At 37.5% G+C, this 23199-nt stretch overlaps 2 protein-coding genes across 2 annotated transcripts; one reads left to right on the top strand and one right to left on the bottom strand.

The window, feature by feature from the left end:
- Positions 1 to 1102: 1102 nt before the first annotated feature.
- Positions 1103 to 3505, bottom strand: LOC113699612 (G-type lectin S-receptor-like serine/threonine-protein kinase LECRK1). Its single transcript, XM_027219983.1, has one exon. The coding sequence runs from the start codon at positions 3503 to 3505 to the stop codon at positions 1103 to 1105; it is 2403 nt and encodes an 800-aa protein (XP_027075784.1).
- A 14898-nt stretch (positions 3506 to 18403) lies between these two features.
- LOC140010560 (uncharacterized) lies at positions 18404 to 21316 on the top strand. Its single transcript, XM_072057851.1, has one exon. It carries the CDS (start codon positions 18404 to 18406, stop codon positions 21314 to 21316), a length of 2913 nt encoding a protein of 970 aa, XP_071913952.1.
- The last annotated feature ends 1883 nt before the right edge of the window (positions 21317 to 23199 follow it).

Below are 23199 nucleotides of genomic sequence, written 5' to 3'. Positions count from 1 at the left end.
GAAAATGGTATTAGCATCAGGAGATTAGTAGTGATAAAGAAATTCATTAGCATGGTTACTTGTACATCTGAGGGGGAAAAAAAAAATAGGCAGCCGGCTTGGGGATAAGTTAACTTATTCTTCGTTGAGAGGACACAGAATCTTCCTAAGACAAAGTCTTTGATTTTTCACGGACAACCATAAAAGTTTATACCGTGTAGGACGCGCAAAACAAGACAAGATCAACTTTTCATAGGTTCAAGCCTGATTAATCAACGAGGTTACTTAGCATGATGGTACATGTGAAACTTCCGAGTACCTTGCAGCAGCACTGTTGCAGGAGCAGATTTGCATGACGTTCAAGTCCACCAAATCTTGAATTTAAATACTATAAATTGAAATTAAAAAGTGTATCTTACAGCTTATAGATCTTTTTATGATTTTGTAAATTGGGTTCTAATCCGTGTCGTAAGAGGTCGCCACAACAAGTCAATATAGCGGACTTCATTTCAGAGTTCTTATTGTGATAAAGATTGAACAACCACCTCTTAAAATGTCAAGGTTATGATTTGATGAATTTCATTGGCTATGTGAAGTTGGGTACAGATTATATACTTATAGTTAGCTTCCTGCCTATGCTTATACTTATTGAGTCTGCTCAGAGTATGGGAGATTGGGTCATCATTCATTTGTGCTATTACTGAGTCAAATTACATTACTTGTAGTAATAATTGGGCCTATTCATCAGAATGACCTGATCAATCGCATTTGATTTGAGATTTCAAAATGGAGAATATTCATCACAAGTACAACCATCACTCCACCAAAAAGAAAAAAAAAAAAAAAAGAGGAATTGATATTGTTCCACAGGAATGTATAATGCATCAAAATGGACCTCATCATGATGATAAATCTCCAGTGTAACAGAAATCTATGACACACAGGGACAAAAGAACAAAAAGTCTGGTGAAACTCAAAATTTGAAGTTTTTACTCTCTATAGCTGAGGAAATGAATAAAAACATATGTAACTTATTAACTTTTGGCTTGCTGGGAAAAAACAGCATTCCAAGTCTGTAAATGATTGCAAATTTTACATAGTTGAATGATAGGTATCATTTAGGCTATGTAGGAGTAACAAGTGCCTGGGAGAAGGTTGGAGGAAAGGGAATAGGTGCATCCAGGGCGCCTTCTAACATTAGAATCACATTTTTCATTGGAGGCCTTAAATCAGGATCTTTCTGAATGCAACATAATCCAACCTTGATCATCCTCTCTAGTGACTCCATATCTACATCTTCATCACCAATAAGTTTTCTCAGTTCTTTGGCCTTAAAGCATCTATACACCTTACTAGGAAAGGGTTCATCTGGGCTTTCAACATTGATAATCAGATCACTTGTGCAACATATTGTCTCCAACAGCACAAGTCCATAGCTATAGACATCTACCTTCTCTGAAATTGAGGCAGTCTTGTGCCATTCTGGTGCTGAGTACCCTCTCTCCTCTCTTCCCTTTACCACATTTTCTGTTTGATTAGGTGCTAGAAGCTTTGCAGACCCAAAGTTCGATATTTTAGCTGTCCAATTGTCATCCACCAGTATGTTTCTTGGCTTTATGTTGCAATGAACTACGCGTGTATCACAATCTTCGTGCAAATATCGAAGCCCTAGTGCTATATCCACTGCAAGTCTCATTCTTTCCTTCCAGAATGGCCGTCTATCAACATTATAGATCACATCCACCAGCAATCTGTTTGTCATGAATTCATACACAAGGAGCTTTTTAACACCCTCCATGCAAAAGCCTACCAATTGAACAACATTCTTATGATGAATTCGCCCCATGACAGTCATTTCTGCTGTAAATTCTCCTTCTGGTTCAGCATCAAATTTTTCCAGCCTTTTTACAGAAACTTTTCTATTACCTTCAGATATGGTTCCTTCATAGATCTTTCCATAAGAAATCCTTCCTACCTCTTTCTTGAATCCATCAGTAGCTCTCTCAAGCTCATTGTAGGAAAATGATCGAAGAGTGAACTCCTTATTAAGGCCCAAATTTTCCATATCTAATAGCCTTTGATATCTAAGAGCTCTCTTTCTGTACAATAAGAAACTGAAAACAGCAAGCAGTGTAAACAAAACTGATAAGAAGCCAAAAGGAGGAGCCAGAATTAGGATAATTTTCCTCTTGCGCTTACCCGCCTTCTTTGCTCTCTGCTTGAGAAATGCGTTTGCTTCTGCGGATTGAGAACTATTATGGCTTTGTTTTATGAAAGCTATTCCTGATTGATTCTTACCTTGGGTTGCATAGAGGATTGGATGCCTGTATTTATTGCAGTCACCGCTTTCATATAGAGCAGCCCAGCAATTGCAATCATTCATGCAAGACTGGCCACATTCCTCCTGGGCCACTGGACTCTTACCATATGAATAGCCCCCAATGCTCATGTTCATTAACACCGTGTAATTGTAAGGCTGTAAAATTTCTTTCCTTCCACAAAATCTTTCATATGTGAAGTTCCGGTAGCATCCCAAGAATTTCTTTTCAGGTTCAAAGTAGATGAAGCCAGGAAAGCAGAAACAATTGTTGCCTGTAACCTTTTCAGGTTCAAATGAGCAATAGGCGTTAACACCACAGTAACCTTTTACTTCACACTGATTCTGTAATGCATACCACAGGATTTTCATGGTCGAATTACCGCTGCTTTCAAAGATGTGCAAATACAGCCTAAAATTGCCATCAATATCAAAAGTTGCCCTGTATACAATCTTCTGCTGGCTTTGATTATATGAGCTTTGTGCTATAGTATGCACACTGTCATTAATTCTTAACGTTAAATTCAAGTATAGATGACCTCTTTCAGTGAGAACCAGTTGCTCCCTGCCATTAGTCCATCCGAAAGTTCCAGTAGACCAATAAGAATAAGAAGATGCCGACGTAACGTTTACCGGGTAGGCAACAAGATTTCCATCACCCTGGAACTCAAGTATGAACCTTCCCCTTGACTGATCAGTTGCTGATGCACTGGAGAAAAAGGTATATCCCAATGGCACAACCTGTCCTCCTAATATGGTATCTGTTGGATAATCAAAACTTTCCCACAGAACATTACTTCCATTGTAGAATACAAGATTACCTGAATCAAGCAAAGAAACTGAAGTTGCAGGCTTTGTTAGATTATAAAGAATATCTCCTACACTTTGTTTGGTCCAAAGGAGAAGCCTGCCTTCCCTGCTCAACTCAAGATAGGCGTCTGAAGGGATCGGTGGATCGTCTCTATTTGCAGTCCATGCAACGACTGGTTCAGGATTTTTAGTCTGCAGCCATATGCCCACTGCAAATCCATCAGCTTTCTTGTAGAAACCAAATGCAAAAGTGCCTGAAGGTGAAAGCCATGAAGAAGTATTTTGAGGGAAGAGCTTAGAACCTAAGGTTATGTTGTTGCCCTTTACTGGCTCAAAGTTTCCAGTTCCAGCATAAATCAAAATCAGAAGTGTCAAGAATTTGAGTATCAAGTTAGCCATGAGGGAGAGAAATGAAGAGGTATCTCTTTTGTTTCAGTAACACATATGCATTTTCTATTTAACAGGAAGATTAGCTAGAAGGCTCTACTCTAATTGATTTTGACTTGTTCATACTTCATTAGAAAGTTCTTTCAGTTCTCTTTTCCGTGTAGTTTCTGCAAGCTCGGAAAATCCAAATGCTAGAATATCAACGTACCTAATGACCGTTGACTTAGCGTCAATTCCATCAAATCTTGATTTGCCTGGAATGGGGGACCGTCCCACAAGTTCATGTACCAAGGTGAAACATCAGATGTAGACGTTTACACATTTTATATATCTCAACAATATCATGTAAAACATAATTTTTTGGATTTTATGGTTTAGCAGGTTATTTCTAATGGATTATCAAATTTCAACCATTTAGTAGCAGAATCATTAGTATTAATCATGGGCCTTCTGATTATGTAGTTGGTTTTTCCTATTGTGTGAGTCTCAAGCCCACAAAGTTGATTTTATATTATTCGGAATCAACAGAAGGCACTAAGAGAAGAACCCTCCATTTTAGGTCTTAAACCATATACCTAATGAAATTAAGCCTTTAATTTGGTATCCAAAAATTACAAAGAAAAAAGAAATTGATGGAACTCAAGTTTGTTCTTCATACCCATCACCGTTGCTTCATCAACTGATGTGTGTGAGGCCATAGAAATTAGATATCATGATAATACTTAAATTCACAGAACACAAGTGTATGAGGTGATTGTTTATCAAATAGATGAGAAACAAAAAAAAAAACGATGTGCCAATCCAATATTCTGCTGATTCAAGTTGCAAATATTGAATTCCGATCTATATTTATAGGAAAATTTATCTAGCTTATTCTCATTAATTTGTATGAGAAATAAGTGAATACAGCAAATAACGCTTCTATACTTTTTAAGTTTTTATTCAACACATGCTCCAAGGCAAAACGACGGCAATTTTCAAGGTTTATAGAGCATAGAGTTATAAGGGTAACAGTCATAAAAGTGTTAGAATACATGAAAATTCATAAAAAGCAAAAGATAGTGGTTTATGACAACTTTTATCTAAGGTGATAAATGTCCTTTTTATAGCCAAGACAATCTAAAATAGATATGGCTCATAATTTAACACTAGTAATAGTTCACGTGCTTTGCACGTGATTGTAATATCTTAAAATATATTATTTTTCAGATACTAAAATTTTTTATGAAATTTTGATCATCAACATCATAATATAGTATTTTTATGTTATTTTTTTTTTAAGCTAGTTACTTTTAAAAATTTTATTAAATGAAAAGAGACAAAAAAAACATTTCAATATAGCTGACATATCCCTTAAGATTGAATTTGAAATCATGAGCCAAACACTTTTTGATTTATAGCTTGAACTCTAACATATCAAATATTGATAATATCATGTTTTACCAAAATTATTGTATATTCATGACTCTATTGCATATAAACCACAATCATCACAATTTTTTTATACACGAAGAATGTAATTAAGTTAGAAAAATAAACATAAATATAATTTGAATTCTTTGTATTATGTTAATTCTATTTTTGTCAATAATGGAGTATAAATGATCCATCACATAAAATTTTTTTGGCTTGTGCAGTCTAACAATTGAAATTTTATACATAGAGATAGTTGGAGTTTTTCTATTTTCCTTTTCTTTTATTCATGTTTTTAGCACGAAGCAAAAGCAACAAATCTACTTTTTTCATATGAGCACAATATTTTTTGTTTTAATATTAGTTTTTTATGATCATGAAATTGGAATGAGAATTGTGGCTAATTAATAATTGTAATATTAATTTTTTGTATATTGTAATGTTTTAGTTTTTAATTGCCAACTTTGAATCCATACTGCTATCATTATTACCAATTATTGGAATGCATTAAATCTGTTTAATTACAACTGTCACCATAAAAGAAATTTACTTAATTTTAAAGCTTTTTATTTCGTAACCGCTTCTATTATTCACTAATATTGCAATACAATAAATATATGTAATCATTAGAAAAATAAGGGTATTTTGGATATCACCAAAAACAATTTAGATATCATTTTCATTTTATCATTCTTCATTTTATATTTACTCTTATTGTAATTCTTATTTTATCATTGGAAATGGTTTCAGACTTGATGGATGGATTTGGTTTGTTCAAACCAATACAAATGAAGTATTACTATATTATTGTCAATAACAATGCTTGTCTTCCCTTGGATATAAGTGATTTGGATGTTGTCTTTGGTATTATTTGAATTGTATTCTAACTTTTTAATTCATTTGCTATTTACTTTATGTCATTTTATAAATAGTTTTTAATCTTATTTTAGTTTTTCTTGTTTTGATCGGTTGCTATTAATGATAATAGTGGTTTGTATGGTACTATTTTAGATTTTTTTTTTCTAGTTTAATATTGCTATTTCAGTTATAAAGGTGTCATCATTTTTTGTATATTGAAATTTTATTGGGTGCAACATGAAAAATTCTTCCTATTGATAAAATTGCATAATTGTAAAATTTACTCGTGATATTTGTGTGAAGATATACAGATGAATAAGGGTTTTTTCTTGTCATTGTATGTTTATCCATTTTCTAGAGAATATCTATTTTTTGAAATTGATTTTTTTTAACAATCTCAACTAATAACTAATGAGAAATTTTTCATGCTTCAATTAGGAAATTTTGATACGTATAATAATAGGAGATGGAGTCCAAGGATAGGTAAATAGTTTTTAATGAGGAATTTTTTATTATAATTACCATACCATTAAAATGTAATCAATTGGAGTGTTTTATTTCTTTTAATTAGTGCCACTTAAAATGCAATAATTCTAATTAAAAGACATGAGGGTAATTTAGGAATAACAAAAACTAAGATAAAAAAGTGTTTACACTTGCACTCCCTAATACCAACATTTATACTTTTTATATAGTAATGATAATGATGGGTAGAGCCGTTTTGACATACAGAACATGTCAACTAAAACTATACTATGTGTCTGGATAAGTTTCTCAACAGATGCAAATTGCGTAGCTCACAATATTATCTTAAGCTTTGTAACAGTTGAATGTCATTAATGTCAAGCAATCAGAAAGAACTACTATTATATGTTTGGTCTGGTCTTAGGAAATTGACCAACGACAACAATAGGATTCTTGGTAATTTAATAATGATAATAATAAAAACAAATAAATAAAATAGAGAAACACGTGAATTTACGTGGTTCGATCCAATTGACCTACATTCACAGACAAAGGGGTAGCAGATTTACTATAACAGAAAAATAGTACAAAAGAGAGAATACAATGCCCTAGAAATAATTCCTGGATCCAAAAGGCACCTAAAATTGAAAATACAACAGATCTTAAATAGCACTAAATGTTTAATGGTTCAAAGGCCCATAACTTGCTCTTTTGATTCTTTGGTTTGATACCAAATCAAAACCTCTCTTAGATTGGGGTGTGAGCTTCCTAAAAAACTCTTGGATTGGTACATATGACACTTGAGCTGGTACCCTTAGTACAATTAAACTCACTTAAGTTTACTAAATTTATAACCACCAAGAGGAGATACTTCTTTATACAAGTCCCGATATAGAATACAAAAACACGCTCAACACTTTAAGCCACTACAAAAAAACTCCCTGGCTTGCCCTAACTCCGGAATAGGGCAGGGACTGCAATGAACAGAGTAATCTTAAAGCTTTTGATGATGCAATAGCTCACGGGGTTTGATATTCTCTCAGTTTCATTTGAGAGGAGGCGATGGGTCAATGCCCAATACACTACTTCAAAGATCCTATTGCAATAGCATATGCTTTTATGCGATGAAACACGGCACGTTGAGCTCTAGTGCAGCAGGAAATAGACCATTCTCAACAGCTGTCTTTAATTAGTTAACCCTTGCTGCTAAGAAATATCCACCAAAAGTTTTAGCTTATTACCGAAGTGGTGGTGGGCAAAGTACGAGTTCTGAATGTAAGTTCTGAGTAAATCGCGTTGAATTCTCTGGGAGAAATACTGTTTTCAATTTGTTAAATTACAATCAGAATCAGTAGTTGGACCTAAATTTAAATAGCAGTTCACAGAAGAATAATTAAAAGAAAGCATCGTTCTAGCAAGGTTTGAGAACTTTCCTGCGAAAAAGCAACTAAAGAAAATCAACATAATTGAGAAGAAATTTCTTGATCAATTAGATTACAAAATAACTCCTACTACGTGCAATGCATGTGTAGTAAACGTGCATTCTCTACTCTACGCTTGCATTGTATTTATGAATATCAGGATTAAATTAGTATGAGCCAAGAATTGGTTCTTGACCACGAGAACTATATGGCATCTCTCCTAAATAGAAAATGTGGACCATTTTCAAGTTGAACTCGACAAAATCAAATTCTGGGTCTTAGAGCCCAAGTCAGATTTAGGGGTCTAGAACCTAAAATCCAATTAGAGCCTTAAAGCCTTAAAAATAATTGAAGTATAATAAAAAAAAAATTTGGGCTTTAATAGTTTCATAAATTGCAAATTCGTGTCTACATAATCCTATGATTTTGTTGTAAAGTTCCATGATTTATTTGGCCTAAAAGATGAACTCTATTTTGATATAATAATTTGCATGGCAGTTGAATAATTAGGTCACTTTACATGGAATGTGCCCCTCTATCAATCAAAGCAACTTATGATTGGTGATATACGTGCACCAAAATACGCGATTGGTCCTGTATTTTAGTTCCTCATGACACCATTATAATAGGCCTTCTTATTCAAAAATTTCCCAATCTAGGTTATAATTGTAAGATCAGTCTTTATTCAAATTGGCTGGGGACAAATAAATGGTTGCAAAGTTAGTTTAGTATAGGGTTAATTACATTTAATCCCCTTAAGATATACCGCATTTCTAAGTTTACCCCTAACCTTTAATTTTGCTCACTTAACCCCCTATAAGATAAAATTGCCCTTACATTATTTTGACTTTTCATTTACTTTGTTTTCCTTTCTTTTATTTCTTTTTCTCTTTCTTCTTCATTTAATTCTTTCTCTTTTCCACAAAAATCTTTACCTTAATGATTGAAATTAAAAAAGAGGAATTGCAGAGATCTATCTTCTCATTAAATGATTAAAAAAAATATTCAAATCACTTTCCTAAAATACAATTTTTTAGCCTTTCAATTCTTTTAATTTTGGATTTTCCTCTTTCCTTTCTAGTTTCCCATTTTATTCTCAAGAAAATTTGAACATCTGATTTAGTGATTAATAATTCAAATAAATTTGAATAACAAAGTGCACATAGTAATATACTTAAGAAAGGTTATAATAAATTATACAATAAGTTTGTTTTTATACAATACGTTTGAAATGATTCTTGTTTGGAAATTCTGTTGAAATGATTGATAAGGATATAAAGAGATATTGATAAGGATATAAAAAGATAATTGATAATAAAGAGTAGTTTCATCTTTCTTAATTTGCTTAAAACACGTATTTGTGGGTCATTTGGTTTGATAAGGATATAAAAAGATAATTGACAATAGCTTCTTTTTTTTTTTTTTTTGGTCAAATGTTCCACACAACAATTTTTTAGTTAGGAATTCTAAACCTTAAAAAATCGAACCTAAGAAAACATTTGATAACCAGTGATTCTGAGGCAACCTTGAATTGTGTACAGTTGACATGGATGCTATTTTGTTTATTTTTTGCCATGCAATAAATTAATTCACCAAAACCTAATGGAGAAGCTTTCAAATTGTCCACATGACAATGAACTCTCAAGCAATTAACCTTTGAATGCGATTACTCCTATTAGCAAAGGCTTTGTGATATCTAAACTCCTTCAAATTCAATTTTACATAATTTCCTTATTAAGCACAATCCTGTATTCAAAAAAAATATTTGCCTAAACTTGATCGATCTTGAGTCCATTCTCCTTAGTCAAGTAGTCAAGTGGATACGAGCTCAAATTATATTGATGTCCAGAATCGACGAAATAGAGGATATACTTGATGAAATCTTAATGATAGAACAGTTATTTGGCACATTTTGCATTGTCATCTTGTTCTAATTTTGGCTATTCATGGTGCTAAGAAAGGGAATTTCACTCATATTTGATATTTGTGTGAATTGTAGGTGGTTAGCATTAAAAATGATGTCTTGAGGTGAATTTCCAGAAGACTTCTCATTTCAGGGCGTGGCCACGCCTTAGAAGGTGGACAAAACCGAAAGCCGGACCCTGGTCCACGTGAACCGCGAGGAGCACAGGATTAAAACTCCAAAGGCTTCAATTAAAAAGCAAAGAAAGGGCCAGACGTTTTTGGGCTTCTGCTTGACTTTCTTGCGGCGGCTACAAAAGGCAAAAGAAAGCCAGATTCACGTATTAGGATTTTAGATAGCTTTAGTTTTCTTTTCCCTAGCCGTCAGACATTGTAGACTCTTCTCTTGCTTTTTGGCTTTAACGTTTTTGACTCTTTTGCTTTGCTTTTGGCTTCTGTACAATTTTTCCTATTCGACTTTTGCTTCTACTTTCGCTCCAGGGGTACGAACACGAAACCCAACAAAGGGAAGCAAAGGTTTTTCGGCCGTTCCTTCGTTAATTCATCTTTTCCAATTCTTCGGCAATTAATTGAATGAATTCAATTAAATCACGCGGGATGAACACGATGAGGAGCGGCTAATTTTCTCCTCTACCCAAAGGTTGACGCGAGGGCGCGGTCCATAATATCTGTGAGATCTAATCGAATCTTCATTATTTCTTCCAATTCATTATTATTCGTGCGTTTCCTGAATTAATTGTTCATGGGTATTTTATTAATTGAATATCAACGGCCGGGTATTTGATTTAATTTAATAGCCTACTGCCACGTTAATTAAATAGAATCCGTAATTGTTCATTTAGTTAACACCCCGTGGCAACCACCATAATTGGCTTTATGATGGGGAAACGTAAGATCTAGTTTAAATAAACCCTCTTAGCGTGTTTATTGGTTAGGATTGGGTTCTTCTAGCTTTAATGCAATTGGGTAATTAAATTCCTACGGTCGTACCTAGAGTTGTTATCTGGTTAGAGAAGCAGTCAATGGTCATACCTTGTCTGTCGAAAAAGTAAGGAAGAGCTGGTTGTCAGAGCTTATTGATAACTATAACCAATCTAGTGATAAATGGATGAAATATCTTTGCATCGATGAGCATTTAATTGGACCGTGCCTGAGCAGTTGATCCTTTGGGTAGAACTTTTATTAATTGCTATTTTTAATAAATTATGCTTTGTGAGTTAGTTTTGAATTTTGTTTGTTTTATTTCATTTTTATTTGTCTCCCATTAAAAACCCCCCATACTTCGAACTCTAAAAGAAATAAGTTATCCCCAGTCCCTGTGGATTCGACCCTACTCACCGCTATATGTAAAACTTATATTTTTCTCGAGTAGGTATTTATTATTGCACAGGCTCGACACCTGTCAATTTTTGGCGCCGTTGCCGGGGACTGGTGCCTGATTAATTTGTTTCTTTTTGAGTTCATTTTTTTTATTTTTCTCTTATTTTTTTTGTATATATTTTATGGCTGCTAACATTCCGTATTTTGGTGATAGACTGGATTTTAATTTTACAAGGGGTTATGAGACTCATGCTTTTTCTAATGATCAATGGGCTGTTGCAAATTGTGGAGCTTATTTTGCTTCGAATTTTTCACCCGACATATGCCCTGCATTTCAAGATGGTCGAAGTACTCCAATCGATACTTTTGGGGATTTTCCACCTCAATATCAAACATGGCATGACTCTTATTCAAACGGGTATGAGCAAGGATGGTGGGATGATTCCACTTTTAATTATGAACAAAGGCCAATAGATTTTCAACAGCTAGAGTCTCAAGGACCGTCATCCATGTCAGGTATGTCTCTTGAAGAAATAGTTGAATTAATAGCTACTAACACATATCAAATTCAACAGGAGACATATCAAATTCAACAGGAGACACGTCAATTTCAACAGGAGACACAAAGGTTGATTAAAGAGATGGAAGATGGAAGGCGTGAATTGGCATCTACAATGAGCAAATTGATTTCTCCATTTTGTGAAGAATTGCCCTCAGTGACCATTATCGACCATGAAGAAGATGAGGGTATAATTATCCTGACAAATGACATGGAACTGCAAGAGTCTCATGAAGAAGGATCTAAAGATGCAGTTGAAAAGAAAGTTGAAGTGCAAGACATGAGACCCCAATATCAAATTGTTCAAATGAATGAATCTAGTGAACAATCTCCAAATGCGGTGACATCTCCTCCATTCCTTAATCAATATTTTTCTAACTCTTATTCTTCAATTCCTGTTGGTGAAATTGATTTTATTATACCAGAAGATTTTAAATTTCATGACAGGAATAAGTTAAGGGTTGCGATGGCAAAATATCTGGAACCAATAAGTGCTCGTGATGGAGGAGTGACTGAAGATTTAGTGTCATCACTTGTTTGTTTGCCGCCATCTACTAATCCATGGAAGACCGTAGCTCGTGGACTCAAGAATTACTCTATTTACGAGAGCTATCAGGATTACATAGAAAATGAAGCACTGAAACGAGCTACACGATTTTATCCTCCGTGAATAAACATGACGATGTCTAGCCAAAAACATTAAAGAAAGGCGCTGCTTGGGAGGCAACCCAAGGATTCTTTTGTTTTAGTTTTCTTATATTTTTGAAATTTTTATTAAGTGTTAGTGTCATTTAATGGATTGTTGTTTTGTGGCAGGAAGCTGGCAGTTGGACATGCTCACTCTAGTTGATCATGCCTAAGGAATGAAGCTTTGGAATTGATGGTCAGAAGACTCTAGCTTCCAAGGCATGCCCACGCCTTCCAACCCTTCCGAAAACGAAACTTCAGTCTTCTCCTTCCTGTTGGTGTTGCGTCCATCGCCGCCACTCCACATTGTGCACGCAGCCGTCTCCCCTCCTCCGCCTTAGTGTCTCACTTTCCCTCCCCGGTGGTCAGGGAAGTTTCTTTTCTTTTCTCCTAATACTTCATTTGTCTTTTCTACATTGAGGACAATGTAGGTTTTAGGCGTGGGGGAGTGGCTTCCATTATTTCTTTTTGCTTTGTTACTCAAAAAAAAATTAAAAAAAATGAAACAAAATGAAACAAAATGGAAAAAATGAAAAAAAAAAAGAAAACATTGTAGTTAGTATGCTTGTTAGTATTGGAGCATGTTGCTGTGATAAATGACACAATCAAGATGCGTGGGTATGTGGGTACATATACTAGCTATGCATTTCGTTTTCCCTTGGCAGTGTTGTTGAGTGTTGAATACGCTGGACTTGACCCATTTTTGAAACTTTTGGGAGCTTTTGAGCCTTATATGAGCACATTATTCTTGTTTGCTCTATTTTTGTTTGATTGAGTGGGTATCACGCATGGTATTGGCATTCTAGAACTTGCTAGTTTATACGTGTCGAGACCACATTTTTATTGAATTGGATGCATTTGAAATGATAAGGACATTTAGGATTTAACCCTCTTTAGCTATCTAAAAAAACCAAGCCCTCATCTTATCTTCCAATAGTGAACCAATTTGAACTTTTATCCCTCTCTTTGTTTGTTAGCCGTGTTAGATAACACATGACCTTTTTAGACTTTCTTGTTCAATCTTGTGTTATTAAGGGATGTCTGAGATTCATTACTTGTGCAAGGCAAATAAATCTATGGGCGCAAGTGTTGTCAAAAAGATGCTGTATAGTGCTGTTTTTGTACATCTGAGATCGAAAGAAAAGTCAAGAAAAAAACAAGAAAAAAAATGAAGAAAAAAAAGGGGAGAAATCGGCAAAAAGCTGGTGAGCAGAAGACTCTGTCTTCCAGGGCGTGCCCACGCTTTGCTAGACGTCCAAAAAAAAAAAAAAAAAAAAAAGAGGAACGAGTTTCGACACTTGCACAATGAAAACAGCAAATGGAAACGTCCTACTTGAGAACTTGCCCCGATAAAGCATTGTGGTTATGTAGTGGATATTGGACATTCTCTTGACACATTACACCCTATTTTTACCTTCCCATCCAGCCTTTCACCTAAACCCCATTACAACCCTATCAAAGTCCCTTTGATTTATATATTTAGTTCACTTTTGAGTGGTGGAGATGTGATAAATGTGCAAGCCTATGGTAATGGCATTCCGTGATGTTGATTTGAGCGTTCCCAGTATTCATGTATTTTCTTTGAGTTACAACCTGTCCGGTGTGTTCTAATTTTGGCAACATTGTTAGGGATCTGAAATGTTTGTGTTAGTATAGATTACTACATGACCTTTGCTCTCTTGGTTGTACTTCTGAGTTTCGAAATGCTTGAGGACAAGCATTGTCTAGGTGTGGGGGGATTTGATAGAACAGTTATTTGGCACATTTTGCATTGTCATCTTGTTCTAATTTTGGCTATTCATGGTGCTAAGAAAGGGAATTTCACTCATATTTGATATTTGTGTGAATTGTAGGTGGTTAGCATTAAAAATGATGTCTTGAGGTGAATTTCCAGAAGACTTCTCATTTCAGGGCGTGGCCACGCCTTAGAAGGTGGACAAAACCGAAAGCCGGACCCTGGTCCACGTGAACCGCGAGGAGCACAGGATTAAAACTCCAAAGGCTTCAATTAAAAAGCAAAGAAAGGGCCAGACGTTTTTGGGCTTCTGCTTGACTTTCTTGCGGCGGCTACAAAAGGCAAAAGAAAGCCAGATTCACGTATTAGGATTTTAGATAGCTTTAGTTTTCTTTTCCCTAGCCGTCAGACATTGTAGACTCTTCTCTTGCTTTTTGGCTTTAACGTTTTTGACTCTTTTGCTTTGCTTTTGGCTTCTGTACAATTTTTCCTATTCGACTTTTGCTTCTACTTTCGCTCCAGGGGTACGAACACGAAACCCAACAAAGGGAAGCAAAGGTTTTTCGGCCGTTCCTTCGTTAATTCATCTTTTCCAATTCTTCGGCAATTAATTGAATGAATTCAATTAAATCACGCGGGATGAACACGATGAGGAGCGGCTAATTTTCTCCTCTACCCAAAGGTTGACGCGAGGGCGCGGTCCATAATATCTGTGAGATCTAATCGAATCTTCATTATTTCTTCCAATTCATTATTATTCGTGCGTTTCCTGAATTAATTGTTCATGGGTATTTTATTAATTGAATATCAACGGCCGGGTATTTGATTTAATTTAATAGCCTACTGCCACGTTAATTAAATAGAATCCGTAATTGTTCATTTAGTTAACACCCCGTGGCAACCACCATAATTGGCTTTATGATGGGGAAACGTAAGATCTAGTTTAAATAAACCCTCTTAGCGTGTTTATTGGTTAGGATTGGGTTCTTCTAGCTTTAATGCAATTGGGTAATTAAATTCCTACGGTCGTACCTAGAGTTGTTATCTGGTTAGAGAAGCAGTCAATGGTCATACCTTGTCTGTCGAAAAAGTAAGGAAGAGCTGGTTGTCAGAGCTTATTGATAACTATAACCAATCTAGTGATAAATGGATGAAATATCTTTGCATCGATGAGCATTTAATTGGACCGTGCCTGAGCAGTTGATCCTTTGGGTAGAACTTTTATTAATTGCTATTTTTAATAAATTATGCTTTGTGAGTTAGTTTTGAATTTTGTTTGTTTTATTTCATTTTTATTTGTCTCCCATTAAAAACCCCCCATACTTCGAACTCTAAAAGAAATAAGTTATCCCCAGTCCCTGTGGATTCGACCCTACTCACCGCTATATGTAAAACTTATATTTTTCTCGAGTAGGTATTTATTATTGCACAGGCTCGACAACGCAACGGATTTTCTGTCCCACACTCTGTGCCACACTCTATCCCACTTTTTATTATATTGCTATTTTTCCTACATAAACATCATATTTTAGCTCTTTTTTGTTTCCTTAAGATCCAATAATTATTAATTGAGTAATACACAAAATTATATTGATGTCCAGAATCGACGAAATAGAGGATATACTTGATGAAATCTTAAGCCTCAATCTTTTGATGTTTAATGAAGATTTAAATTGTACTCCTCAAATGTCAAGACATACAAATATAATTTGAATACATGAAGCAAAAGGTTATCCTTTAAAAATGGGAAAGTTATCTTTAACAATGAGTGTTTGAAAAATTTATCTTTTCTTAGTTAGTTTGATGAATACAATTGAAGCCTCAGGGAAGAGATTTTGACAAACAAATTTATTTAACTTTTCCAAAATATTGGAGTAAATATACCATCAAAATAAATTGCAGCAATAATATTTTGTTCTTTTCTTTTGCATAATTATCCTGAAATTAATTTGAAAAATAATAAAATTTTCAAGATGGAGATTATTTTGCAAAAACATTGATGAACAAATTCCAAGCAATAATGGGTACAGAAATTTTCAATTCTTAGATAGTTTATCATGAATTTGGAAGATCAATGTGAAAAGAAAACAATATCAATGAAGCATTAACTATTCTCATAATCGGAGAACAACTTTACAGCATTGAGGTTATAATACAAAATAAATAACAAAGATATAGATCTTATCTACACCAAACAACTATGTCAATGAAATCACAAACAAAAAGTTCTCATTTGAAACAAAAACTGATTCTAACATAAACAACCAATGGAAAAGAAAAATAAAATTAGACATAATCTACTGTAAGTTCCACAAAATCTACTTAATAGTTAGCTGTATGAATGGACAAAAAATTGCACATGTCAAATCTACCTCCAGTCGTATGCATTTGCATGAGCAACCAGCAATATATCATTGTACCATTTGCTATCATGACTAATTAGAAATTTAAATTGTGCAAGATCAAATCCTGGCTGATCTTCTTGTAAACAAAAATCTCAATTTTTCAGCAAATACAAAAGACATGCAATGATTAGCACAAAAATTTGATGGCTTGACTGGAAAAGTTTGCAACAATTGCATATGGTAGTGCTTTTAAGAAAATTTACAACAATTAAGGTTGGATCAATAGTAATGTCAACTTTTGTTTAAAATAAAAAAAAAAATCAAGTTGATGCAAATTCTTATGCTTGGTTTGTGCCTCACCTTTTCATGGATGGACTTGATGGCCTGCAATTTGTGCAACTAGTGGTACCTTCATGCTCTTCAGTTACTTGCGTGTTGAATATCTATGCAAAAATCCCAACGAACGAAAACTCAAACTACTAACCAAACCATTTAAATTTCTAAATGCAAACCTTCTAAAAAGAAGAATCCCCAAGAATGCCAGATGCCCCTCTACCATAGATTCCCCCAGCCCATATTAGCAAGCCAGATTCCTGCAACCCATTACGGCAAGTCGGTTCATAAATACATTCAGCTAAACAATAATCAGTATTTGACCTGAATCAAAACCTTAAAAGTCACAATTCGATGGAAAGAGACAAAGTAAAGAGTAATAGATCAAGAACCATATATATGAGTAAGAATGTAGGGCATCTTGGACAACATTGTTACGAAAAGGTTAACCTGTCCGTACAAGGCCCAGAAATTCCATAACAAACGCCCCTCCTTAGAGGCCGACGCCCTCGACGGCCTGGTAATTTTGGGACTCCCCCTTCAAGGAGGCAGAGCCTCTACGAGATTCGAACCTGTTATGGAATTTCTGGGTCTTGTACGGACAGGTTAACCTTTTCGTAACAATGGTATCAGAGCCAGGCAACGAACCCAACATCCCAGGTTCGAATCTCGTAGAGGCTCTGCCTCCTTGAAGGGGGAGTCCCAAAATTACCAGGCCGTCGAGGGCGTCGGCCTCTAAGGAGGGGCGTTTGTTATGGAATTTCTGGGCCTTGTACGGACAGGTTAACCTTTTCGTAACAATTATGGAATTTCTGGGTCTTGTACGGACAGGTTAACCTTTTCGTAACAATGGTATCAGAGCCAGGCAACGAACCCAACATCCCAGGTTCGAATCTCGTAGAGGCTCTGCCTCCTTGAAAGGGGAGTCCCAAAATTACCAGGCCGTCGAGGGCGTCGGCCTCTAAGGAGGGGCGTTTGTTATGGAATTTCTGGGCCTTGTACGGACAGGTTAACCTTTGTTATGGAATTTCTGGGCCTTGTACGGACAGGTTAACCTTTTCGTAACAATGGTATCAGAGCCAGGCAACGAACCCAACATCCCAGGTTCGAATCTCGTAGAGGCTCTGCCTCCTTGAAGGGGGAGTCCCAAAATTACCAGGCCGTCGAGGGCGTCGGCCTCTAAGGAGGGGCGTTTCTGGGCCTTGTACGGACAGGTTAACCTTTTCGTAACAATGGTATCAGAGCCAGGCAACGAACCCAACATCCCAGGTTCGAATCTCGTAGAGGCTCTGCCTCCTTGAAGGGGGAGTCCCAAAATTACCAGGCCGTCGAGGGCGTCGGCCTCTAAGGAGGGGCGTTTGTTATGGAATTTTTGGGCCTTGTACGGACAGGTTAACCTTTTCGTAACAATTATTGATCATGGGTATTTTGGGGATTTTTAGTAACTTTGTTATTTTCTTCTGCGTTTGTTTTTCTGTTTAGCTGGTATGTAACCAATTTAGTAAGGTCATGCATGGGAAGATTACGTGCTGTTCACATGCATGACACCAGAAATAGCAAGGAATGGCAAATGGAGTTAGTTATAACTAACTCCACTTGCACTACCTCTCTTCTAGTATAAAGGATCAGTAGTGTCCAGGGAATATCATCGAACAGTTTGTAACAAATTCCTTTCCCCAATTCTCTTGTCTAAACTCTGATCATCCATAATAATATCCGCTCCCTCTCCACCAAGAGGTGTTCTCCACTATTTTTCATCTCTTCTGGTAGGGAGTTATTGGTCCTTTTCTGTCTTCTGTACCAGTGGTATCAGAGCTGGGTCATCCCAGCTCAGTCAAAAATCCAGTGGTAATGGCAGAAGGCACTAGGGGCCAAGAGAACAGGAAGTTCGAGGAAACCATCCGGAATTTGCTGAAGGAACAGAGGGAGCAGTTCGAACGGGAACTGGAAGCAATCAAAAGTCTGGTTTTGGAAGTTTGTAGCCAAAGGAGCCCTGGGCAGCAAGAATCACCACGCAATTCTAAGGATGAATATACAGGAAGCCGCGGAGGCAGCTATCAGACTCCGACCAGATTCTCTCGCATCGAATTTCCCAAATTCGGAGGAGTAGACTTCAAGAGCTGGTCATATAAGTGTGACCAATTCTTTGAAATCGATGAAACTCCTTCAGAAACCAAGGTCAGAATAGCTGCGATGCATTTGGAGGATAAGGCTCTGCAGTGGCATCAAGTTTTCATGAAGGCTAGGATTTCTAGGGATCCACCTTCATGGGAAGAGTACGTAAGGGCCTTAGGCGCCAGATTTGGGGATTGCCTTTATGATGATCCCATGGGAGATCTGAAGAGCTTGAAGCAGACCAGGACTGTGAAGGAATACCAGGATTCCTTCGAAGAGCTGCTGAATCGAGTGGCTCTTCCTGAGCAATATGCGGTGAGCTGTTTCATAAGGGGATTGAGGGAAGAAATCCAGTTGTCAGTAAGGATGTTCATGCCTCGCGACCTACAACACGCAGTGGGCCTAGCTAAAATTGAGGAGGCCAAAATTCTGAATGCTTGGAAAAACAACAAGCACCCAGGATCCTCACGGATGCTTACCCCTTACTCACCAAATGTTGGCCCCAGTAACAGCTTCGCCAGGCAGAGTAATCTGAACAACACTCCTATATTACCTAAACCAGGGGAACAAGGGGGGAGAAATGTGGGGGAACAGAGGCGGAACTCCCGGTTTTTGAGCACCGCTGAAATGGATGAAAAGAGAGCTAAGGGGCTATGCTACTGGTGCAATGAACGTTACAGTCCCGGCCATCAGTGCAAGAGGAGGCAGCTTTTCAGGATTGAATGTGTTGAAGAGGAGACTGAGGAGCAGGAACCCGAATGTTTGGAGGAGGATGAGCAAGAAGTGTTGACAGAAGGTAATCTAGCTCAAATTTCGACAAGTGCCATGTGTAGCTTACTGGTTCCTAATTTCAGGACGATGAGAATACATGGCCAAATCGAAAGAAAAACCTTCAGTATCCTCATAGATTGTGGCAGTTCCCACAACTTCCTACACCCCAACATGGTAAGGAAGTTTGGCCTGAGGACGGTGCAAGTTGCCCCTGTTAAAGTAGTAGTGGCAGATGGAAATTCTCTCACCACGACCACTCTATGCCCTGGGTTCCAGTGGAGAATGCAAGGCCAAGCATTTGAGGGAGATATACTGGTCCTACCTGTAGGCGGTTGTGAAGTAGTACTTGGCATGCAGTGGTTAACCACTTTAGGAGATGTCAAGTGGAATTTCGCTGAGTTACGAATGGAGTTTGATCAAAAGGGCAAGAAGGCGGTATTAAGGGGGACCAGGCAACAACCAGTTCAAGTAGTTTCAAAAAAGCAAATGCAGAAGCTCCTGAGCAAACCTGAACAAATTGAAACAGCTCAACTGTGCTTGGTGACGGCAGAAAATGACTACAAGGAAGTGGAAGTGACAGCGGACTGTGCCTCCATGGAGCGTGAAGTAAAGGTAACTCCCTACAAACACCAACTTGAGCTACTTTTAACAAACTACAATGAGGTATTTGAAGAGCCTATGATATTACCCCCTGCTAGAATGCATGACCACAGGATCTATCTCAAAGAGGGTACACAACCAATAAATGTTAGACCCTATAGATACCCTGCATTTCAGAAAGGTGAAATCGAAAGGTTGGTGACTGAAATGTTGGATAATGGTGTTATTAGACCCAGTAATAGCCCTTTTTCCTCTCCCGTAGTCTTGGTAAAAAAGAAAGACGGTACTTGGCGAATGTGTGTGGACTATAGGGAGCTCAACAAGGCCACGGTAAAGGATAAATTCCCTATTCCACTGGTTGAAGAGCTCTTTGATGAACTGTTTGGAGCTGTTATTTTTACTAAATTAGATCTAAGGTCGGGGTATCACCAGATCCGAATGCATTTGGATGATGTTGCTAAAACTGCATTTCGGACTCATGACGGACACTATGAATTTTTAGTTATGCCATTTGGCCTAACCAACGCACCATCAACCTTCCAGAGTTTAATGAATGATATCTTCAGGCCTTTTCTAAGGAAGTTTTTGCTGGTTTTCTTTGACGACATTTTGATATACAGTAAATCTGGGGAGGAGCATATACAGCACTTGACAACAGTGTTTGAGACTTTGCTCAAACACCAACTCAAGGTCAAGAAGAACAAGTGCTCTTTTGCGGCTGACAAGATTGAATACTTGGGTCACGTGATTTCGGCAGAGGGAGTTAGCGCAGATCCTCAGAAACTTGTGAGCATTCAGCAGTGGCCTACTCCTGTTACCATTAAGGAGTTGAGGGGTTTTTTGGGCTTGACAGGATATTATCGCAGGTTTATTAAGGGATATGGGATGATAGCAAGACCCTTAACGGACCTGCTCAAGAAAAATGCCTTTGCATGGCATGATGGAGCCACCGCAGCATTCGATCAATTGAAGCTTGCTATGACCTCCCCTCCTGTACTAACCTTACCAGATTTTTCCCAGGAGTTTGTAGTAGAAACGGATGCTTCCAACTCAGGCATTGGAGCTGTTTTGCTACAACATGGGAGACCACTAGCATTCTTTAGCAAGGCCTTAGCACCTAAGCACCAGGGCCTATCAGTTTATGAGAAGGAAATGCTAGCCATTGTGAATGCAATACAGAAATGGAGACCATACTTGTTAGGAGGACATTTCATCATCAAAACTGATCATCAAAGCCTCAAATATCTGATGGAGCAAAAAATTTCAACACCAAGCTAGCAGAAGTGGTTATCCAAATTGATGGGGTATGACTATGAGGTGCAGTTCAAGAAGGGTAGTGAAAATATCACAGCTGATGCTTTATCCAGGATACCTCATGCAACCGCCACCTCTTGGGCAATCCATGGTATTACTACTGATTTGCTATCTGAGATACAGCAATCATGGCAATCAGATTCTAAGGTACAGGAAACCATTCAGCTGCTGATCTCGGGTGACACTTCCAGGGCCAAGCATTATAGTTGGGACAACCAGGTGTTGAGGAGGAAGGGAAAACTGGTAGTAGGAGCTGACAAAATGCTCAGGGACAAAATAATAAAATTCTGGCACACAAGTTCCTTTGGAGGACACTCTGGAGTTCTGGTGACATTTCATAAATTAAAGGGGACATTTTATTAGAAACATATGCATGAGGATGTTTACAAATTCGTTACTGCTTGTGACACCTGCCAAAGGCATAAGGCAGATTTGGCAGCTTATCCAGGTCTCTTACAACCGTTACCAATACCTACAAAAGTCTGGACAGACATATCGATGGATTTTATTGAAGGCCTCCCGAAATCTCAAGGAAGGCAAGTCATTATGGTGGTAGTAGATCGTTTGAGCAAATATGCACACTTCTGCGCCTTATCTCACCCCTACACTGCGATGGAGGTTGCTCAATCCTTCATGGATCACATTTTTAAGTTACATGGACTCCCTCAAACCATCGTCAGTGACAGAGATTCGATCTTTCTAAGCCATTTCTGGACAGAACTATTCAAGCTCTTGAAGGTCCAGCTACACTTCTCTAGTTCCTACCACCCTCAGTCTGATGGGCAAACTGAGGTGGTAAATAGGTGCTTGGAAGGGTATCTGCGATGCATGACAAGTGAACAGCCTCGTACATGGTATTCTTGGCTGCCCTTAGCTGAATTCTGGTACAACACGAACTACCACTCGGCTACAAAATTCACTCCCTTTCAAGTGGTTTATGGGCAGCCACCCCCTCTCCATGTTCCTTACCTTCCTGGTTCGTCTGTGGTAGAGGCCGTGGATAGAAGCTTGGCTGCAAGGGAAAAAGTACTGCACCTCCTTAAGCACAACCTGCAGAAGGCTCAACATCGCATGAAGCAAATTGCGGATGCCCGAAGGACTGATCGAGAATTCACAGTTGGGGACATGGTTTATGTCAAATTGCACCCATATAAACAACATTCCCTCAAATCATCCAGTTGTCAGAAGCTTGCTCCAAGGTATTTTGGGCCTTTTCCAGTCATCGAAAGAATAGGGAAAGTGGCCTACAAACTGCAACTCCCTGATCATGCCCGCATCCATCCAACCTTCCATGTATCATTATTGAAAAAGAAGATAGGATCTCAGACTGTCGCACCCCACTTACCAGCTGCAATCAACGATCAAGGTCAACTGCTGATTGAACCCGTTGCGATTTGGGATAGGCGCATTGCGAAGAAAGGGAATCAGGCAGCAACTCAGGTTTTGGTCCAGTGGAGTAATTCATTTCCAGAGGATGCAACATGGGAGTTCTTGCACGACTTAAAACAGAAGTTCCCTGCCTTTAGTCCTTGAGGACAAGGACTTTCTCAGGAGGGAGCATCTGTTACGTACACAATTATTGATCATGGGTATTTTGGGGATTTTTAGTAACTTTGTTATTTTCTTCTGCGTTTGTTTTTCTGTTTAGCTGGTATGTAACCAATTTAGTAAGGTCATGCATGGGAAGATTACGTGCTGTTCACATGCATGACACCAGAAATAGCAAGGAATGGCAAATGGAGTTAGTTATAACTAACTCCACTTGCACTACCTCTCTTCTAGTATAAAGGATCAGTAGTGTCCAGGGAATATCATCGAACAGTTTGTAACAAATTCCTTTCCCCAAT

This window comes from Coffea arabica, chromosome 7c, assembly GCF_036785885.1.
Source record: "Coffea arabica cultivar ET-39 chromosome 7c, Coffea Arabica ET-39 HiFi, whole genome shotgun sequence".
NCBI classification, from domain to species: domain Eukaryota; kingdom Viridiplantae; phylum Streptophyta; class Magnoliopsida; order Gentianales; family Rubiaceae; genus Coffea; species Coffea arabica.
This window is presented reverse-complemented; position numbering and strand designations above follow the sequence as displayed.